At 51.2% G+C, this 7,218-nt stretch overlaps 1 protein-coding gene across 1 annotated transcript in view; it reads right to left on the minus strand.

Annotated features, from left to right (window-relative positions):
* Positions 1-429: 429 nt before the first annotated feature.
* The window catches only part of SIGLEC1 (sialic acid binding Ig-like lectin 1, sialoadhesin), a gene marked incomplete at its 3' end in the record, with an annotated part of 26,238 nt that continues 19,449 nt past the window's right edge, over positions 430-7,218 (minus strand). Inside the window, exons 8-10 of the mRNA XM_015414019.1 lie at positions 6,648-6,950; positions 4,343-4,597; positions 430-729 (exon numbers count right to left, since the gene is read on the minus strand). Of these exons, the coding sequence (XP_015269505.1) occupies positions 430-729; positions 4,343-4,597; positions 6,648-6,950 (858 nt within the window). The remainder of the gene's footprint in view (positions 730-4,342; positions 4,598-6,647; positions 6,951-7,218) is intronic.

Raw genomic sequence — 7,218 nt, forward strand, 5'->3', positions numbered from 1 at the left:
TGCAGAACAGAAGCAGGGGTCATTTCCTGCAGGAGCGCACAGGAGTGGAGCTCTGGCAGTAAAGAGCCCAGGGGGCGGGCACATGCAACAAGCCCCACCTCCTGCTCCCAGCAGCCCTCAGTCAGAGCAAGAAGCAGCCAGGTAAGTTGCAGAGCTCCCGCCAGCCCCCTGGTCCAAAACAGTCCAATGGCACCTTTAAGACCAGGTTTTATTCAGGTACAAACAGTCCAGTGGAGCCTGAGCAGTGGGTGTTGCCTTCTGACACACTTCCGGTGATGCTGGGGGCGTGGCATATGCAAATGAGTTATGCTAATGAGCTCCTGCACCTCTTTTTCTGCGAAATGACCCCTGAACAGAAGTAAACACTGGAGACCTCGCCTGACTCGACAGAGATCGGCGGTGAACAGAACTGCACATCTTTTCACTTACTTTGCACGTGGAAATGCAGGCGCGCGATGGAGGAACCGTATACATTGGCAGCGACGCAACGATAGCCGCCCTCGTCCTCCGGTACGATGTCTCCCATCTCCACACGCATGGCGTTGGGGGTGGCGGAGACCCGGGCCCTTGGGAGGGCCGCGCTGAGAGCACCGGTGGAGGCGATGAGGTGGTCTCCTTTGTAGAGACTTAGCTCGGCGGGGGGATTGCTGTCTGCAGAACAACGGAAGAGGGCCGTCCTTCCTTTCTCCGTCTCCACAAAGACGGCCACTCGAGGAGGCTCTGGAGGGTCTGGAAAAGACGCACACACGCTGCTGGGAAGTTATGTCTAGGTGGGGCGGACGCATGACCAAATTGGTGCAGGAGCACCGCTCGAAAGCTGCCTTGGGCAAGGTGGAACACTTGGTCAATGGAGCTTAAAACTATCTCCTTTGACTGGCAGAGAAGGATCTCCCCCCAATTCCTGCTCCGTGAGATAACTGGATATGCCAGGGAGTGAGCGCCGGAACCCACTGCAGGCAGAGATGAGATACTCAGGGAGGGGTTGTGGCTCAGTGGAAGAGCCTCTGCTTGGCATGCGGAAGCTCAAAGGTTCGATCCCCGGCATCTCCAGTTGAAAGGACCAGGCAGTAGATAACGTGGAAGACCTCTGCCTGAGACCCTGGAGAACCACTGCCAGTCTGAGTAGACAAGCCTGGCCTTGATGGACCCAGGATCTGACTCAGGATAAGGCAGTATCATTTAGAGAGGGTCCGTGGCCCAGTGGAAGAGCATCTGCTCGGCATGCAGAAGGTCCCAGGTTCAGTCCCCAGCATCTCCAGTGAAGAAGAAGAAATTGGATTTATACCCTACCCAGTTTGGTGTAGTGGTTAAGTGCGCGGACTCTAATCTGGGAGAACCGGGTTTGATTCCCTACTCCTCCACTTGCACCTGGCAAGCCATAGTTCTGGCACAGCTGTTCTTGAAAAAGGGCAGTTTCTGTCAGAGCTCTCTCAGCCCCACCTACCCCACAGGGTGTCTGTTGTGGGGAGAGGAAGGAGAAAGGAGTTTGTAAGCTGCTCTGAGACTCCTTTGGGTAGTGAAGGGTGAGGTATAAATCCAATCTCTTCTCTTCTTCTTCTTCTTCTACCCTTCACTACCCAAACAAGTCTCAGAGCAGCTCACAATCTCCTTTCCCCTCCCCACAACAGACACCCTGTGAGGTAGGCGGGGCTGAGAGAGCTCTTTCGAGGAACGCTGTTTAGAGGACAGCTCTGAGAGAACTTGTGACTGACCCAAGGTCACACCAGCAGCTGCATGTGGAGGAGTGGGGGAATCAAACCCGGCTCTCCCAGATTAGAGTCCATGCTCCTAACCACTACACCAAACTGGCTGTCAGGTAGGATCTGGCAGGAGGTGATGGGAAAGACTTCCGCCAAGACCCTGGAAGCATGCCAGTCTGTGTGGACAATGCTGACTACGATGGACCAATGGTTTGATTCATTAGAAGGCAGCTTTGTTTGTTCATGAGTTGTGGGAATGGAGTAGCCTGGATTTTCACCCCTGGTAGAAATCAGATCGGCCCACTTCCAATTCAGACTGTGGGGAAGGGGGTTGGGACCAACGCTCCCTCTAAGCTGTGAAGTCCTGTGAGCAAAAATTCTACTTTGTGAGCTGCAACTGGCATTAAAGTCGTGAGCGAGCGATTGGGCTGCTGCTTAAACTAGTTTGCTCCGGAGCCCTCCTTCCTGAGCTAAGGCAGAAATGTGTGAGCCAGAGGCTAGGAAACTATGAGCTAGCTCACACTCACGGACCTGGAACAGCCAGTAGATGTTGAGTCCCTGACCGTAGTGCCCTTGGGGGAACATGTGGGGCAAGGCGGTCCACTGTTTGCCCCACTCGGGCAAGCACACCCGTCTTGGATCAGTACCGCCACCCTCATCCCAATGGGCAAATAGTGGCCTCACAAGACCCTTCCGGATTGGGGAAATGGCATGGGGGGTGGGGCTTAGCCTCCCCCTGCCCCAGCCTTGCCTAATCCTGCCAGGCAGCCCCTCCTCCAGAGACTCCTGTAGCACCTATGGGTGGCTTTCCCTCACGGATGTGAGGTCGGGGCAGCAAATCACCCTATGTCACAGCCCTGCCCCAAGCCTCTTTCTAGGGTTGTTGGCTCTGGGTTGGGAAATCCCTGGAGATTTGGGGGGTGGAGCCTGGGGAGGGCGGGGTTTAGGGAGGGGAGGGGCCTCAGTGAGATGGAATGCCACGGAGCCCACCCTCCGAAGCAGCCATTTTCTCCTGGAGAAATGATCTCTGCAGTCTGGAGATCAGTGGGAATTCTGGGAGATCTCCAGGCCCCACCTGGAGGCTGGAAGGAAGCAAACCACCGTGATGTATCATGCCAAAAAAAGAAGTCTTCACAGACTTGAACATTCTTTTCCCATATTCACTTTACTTGAAGCGATTCAAACGCCAGCAGCACAAACGAGCCATGCATATTGTATCTCGTTTCGTGTACAACTTTATCCAAGTGGGTGGCGTTGAAATACCTATATCTAATTACAAACATAAATTTCTATTATTAGTATTAGCAAAAAACAGGGCTATTTTTGGGCAGGAACGCACAGGAATGGAGTTCCGGCTGGCTCCCGAGTTGGCCACGCCCAGCAGGAACGCATTAGCATAATAGGCCACACCCAACAGCAGAAACTCATTAGGAATGGCTACATTCGGGGTGTGTGGCCCTGCTACAAAAAAAGGCCCTGGGTTTGGACAACAAAGAAGGTAAACAGAATAAGAAGCAAAAGGTGGGTGTGGCTGGATGAGCACACGTCTGGTAACACAGGGGTGTGGCCTCATATGCTAATGACCTGTGCTGTCAGGGGTGTGGCCTAATATGCTAATGAATTTCTGCTGTTGGGTGTGGCCTATTATGCTAATGAGTTCCTGCTGGGCTTTTTCTACAAAAAAAGCCCTGGCAAAAAAGAAACGCAAGGTTGTACAAACAACTGGCTGTTTTATATTATATTTATGTATTCATTTCGATTTTTATCCCGCCTTGCCTGACAAGCAGGCTCATTGTACTTACACTATTAATCCATTTGGCAAGCACTCTAGTCATCTCTCCTAGTAACACTCATCAAGTCCATTAGTGTAATGTAAATCTACTCTTCTTGCTCACTTACACATATCTAAAGCCCGTAATTGCTGCCAGCCCGGCATTTGTCAGATACAATATGTATGGTTCGTTGGTGTTGATAGCGTTTGAATTGCTTCAAGTAAACGGATTATTGAAAAAGAATTTTCAAGCCTGTGAAGACTTTTTTTGGCACAATACATCATGGTGGTTTGTTCCTTTCTACTTGCATCTGCGGTGGCTCAAGTGGTTAAGACGCTGAACTGCAGGCTGTGGAAGGTCGGTAGTTCAGCAGTTCGAGACCCGAGTGTGCCGCATGACGGAGTGAGCTCCCGTCTCTAGCTCCAGCTCCTGCCAACCCAGCAGTTCGAAAGCAAGACATTGCAAGGAGATAAATAGGGACCACTTCAGTGGGAGGGGAACAGCGTTCCGTGCGCCTTGGTGTTTAGTCATGCCGGCCACATGACCACGGAAATGTCTTCAAACAGCGCTGGCTCTTTGGCTTGGAAACGGAGATGAGCACCGCAACCCTAGAGTCGGACTCGACTGGCTTTCGAGCAAGGGAACCTTTAGCTTTACCTTACCTGCATCCCGTGATCTCTCTCTTTGGTTTGCATCCACTGGAGTAAAACCCAGATTGCATTTCACTGTATGGGAGATGTATGCAGCAGGACATCTAGGACCTAAACGTATACAGTCTTCTGTTCGTCATATAAGCAATGCTTCAGAAACAGTCTTAATATTGTGTTCTCTGGTTCCTTGAATGCAAGAAAAAAATCTGTTCGCTCTTACACAGCACAGACAAGGTGACGGAGGCTGAGCTTTTGCTGACTCTATGGCTCTCTGCCCGGCAGAAATACACCCCTGCGTCCCCTCTGGCCACTTGGGGGAACACCAGGGAGTCCCCGAGGGCTTCCGGCAGGCAGAGTCCGTTCCGGTACCAGGTGTAGTTGGCCGAGGTGGAGGCATCGCTGCTCACGAGGCAGGACAGACGGACCTCCTGGCCTTCGGGCACCTCTGGGGACGGCGTCAGGACGATCCTCGCGGCTAAAGGTGGATCGGAGAGAAGGATGGAGATGCTGGTTAGAACAAGACCCCTTTGGCCGAGCAGCATCCGGAACAACTGCAGATCTGGTTCATTCGTAACCGCAGGATGTAAATTCTCTGCATGCTGTCTTGGGGGGGCGGGGGTAAAAGGCAAAGCATACGTTTCATGTATTTAAAACCTTTCTGAAAAGTACTGGGTTCGACGCATGGAGGACTCGGACTACGACATGCGTTCAGACGCGTTTATTGTACTTCACACAGGAACTGCAAAACGACCCTGCAAGGCCAACTATATACACACACACCTGGCACACCCACAGTCCCATTGGAGGGTTTGAATTTCCTGCCAAGGTGCTATTGGTGGATACCAGGATCCTAGGTCCCTTTGTTTAGGAGAACTAAGCACCATACTGTAACCGCGGACCCCTGGTGGCGGTCCGCATACATAACACATTCTATGCCACCTTTCCATCCAATTCAAAGTCCCCAAGGTGGGAAGCATTAAAACATTTCAGACAGTGAAAAACATCTATCTATCTATCTGTCCGTCCGTCTGTCCGTCCATCCTCTATCTATGCTGTTGTTAATTCTTCTGTTCTATTGTATATAATTAACAAAAAACCCCGAAACACTCTATACTCAATATTGCAAAGCACTATGCTGACACGTAAACTGGCATGTATATTTCAACCTGATACTGGGAAAAGATTGAAGGTCAAAGAAGAAGACCCCGGTGCTGGGAAAGATTGAAGGTCAGAAAAGAAGTGGATGGCACAGGATGAGATGGTCAGGCAGTTATCGAGGCAACAAACATGAAATTAAGCAGACTCCGGAGGACGGCGGAGGACAGGAGGGCCTGGCGTGATGTGGTCCATGGGGACGCAAAGAGTCGGACTCGACTGTGCGACTGAACGACAACAATATATTTCATCACCTGAGTATGGTGCTTTATATGCTTTTAACTTTGCAATATATCCTTCAATAAGATGCTATTTAAAAAATCTATCTATCAAATATTTGAAACAATTAAATAAAACAGATAGACACTTAAACACGTATAAACATACAAACAAGAGGAAAGGATAATAAGATCGTGTGAGGGAACGCAAAAGAAAACAAAGCCTTTGCCTGCTACAAACGAAACCCAGAAATAAGTACCTTTGCAATTTCTGGATTTGCTTCCTACATCTAATGATTTGTTGAACACGTTTTAGTGGTTCGACGGGGAGGGCGAGTAAAAGTTGAATGAATGAATGAATGAATGAATGAATATAAGATTAGTTCTTTTTCCAGAGAATCTGCAACCACATTATGGGTTCTAGTGCTTCCAGGGCAGCCATGCTGGTCTGCAGTAGATAAATTCAAGTCCAGAAGCACCTTAGAGCCCAGCACGATTTTGGGAGAAAGAACTTTGGAGAGTCAAAGCCCTGAAGTGTCTGACGAAGGGACAGGGGTCATTCCCTGAGGGAGCACACAGGAGCGGAGCTCCGGCAGTAAAGAGCCCAGGGGGCGGGGGCATGCAACAAGCCCCACCCCCTGCTCCCAGCAGCCCTCAGTCAGAGCAAGAAGCAGCCAGGTAAGTTGCAGAGCCCCCCCGGTCCAAAACAGTCCAGTGGCACCTTTAATACCAGGTTTTATTCAGGTACAAGCTCTCCCTCCTCTGCGAGGACAGATCTGCATGTTTCCCCACCCCCAACAGCTAGCAATCCAAAACAGTCCAGCGGAGCCTGATTGGTGGGTGTTGCCTTCTGACACACTTCCGGTGATGTCAGGGGGTGTGGCATATGCAAATAAGTTATGCTAATGAGCTCCTGCACCTCATTTTCTACAAAATGCCCCCTGCGAAGGAACATTTGGCTCTCGAAAGCTAGAAAGCCAAAATCTCTATCGTAACAAAGGTGCTTCTGGACTTGAACCTACCTGCTCACGTGGGTATCCTTCTACTGGATATTGCCCAGTTCATTTATCCGCCTATATCTATCCCCGAGGGCCCCATTTTGACCTTGTGAGTCTTAATACTAAGAACACAGATTTTTCTCATCTCACTTACTTTCAGCGGTGAAGTCAACAGAGGTGCTCGAGTCTCCATAGCGGTTTTGAGCCGAACACACGAGCCGCCCCTCGTCTTCCAGCGCGACGCCTTTGATGCTCACCTTGAGCGTGTTGTGAGATTGGGTCACGCTCACCCTCGGGTCAGCCGGCGAGGAGGAGGCATTCGTGGAGCCTAGGAGAGTGTCGCCCTTGTGCAAAGCTATCTCAGACGGCGGGTTGCTGTCCACCGTACACTGGATGACGCCCAGGTGTCCTTCTTGTGTCTCCAGGAAGGACTCCACCACAGGTTGTCTTGGGGGGTCTGCAGAGGAAGATGGAGACCAAGGCTCCTGAGAAAATGGAAGTCACACAGGAGTGGATGGCAGAAGCTCACCGCTGTATCGACCCCAGATCAGGGAATGGTAGCTACTCCAGACCAGGATGGGTATCCAGAAGTGGCAGCTGCAAGAGGAGAGAAGTCCTGTCCCTCTGATGTGGGGTTGGACCTTCCTCCAGGGTGGGTTCCACAGTTGTGGAGGCCCCAGGCAGTGAGTTCCCAAAGGTCCTCACCCCTCCTCTGCCCACCCCTA

This window comes from Gekko japonicus, unplaced genomic scaffold (genome assembly GCF_001447785.1).
Source record: "Gekko japonicus isolate JY-2015 unplaced genomic scaffold, Gekko_japonicus_V1.1 scaffold2662, whole genome shotgun sequence".
In the NCBI taxonomy this organism is placed as follows: Eukaryota; Metazoa; Chordata; class Lepidosauria; order Squamata; family Gekkonidae; genus Gekko; species Gekko japonicus.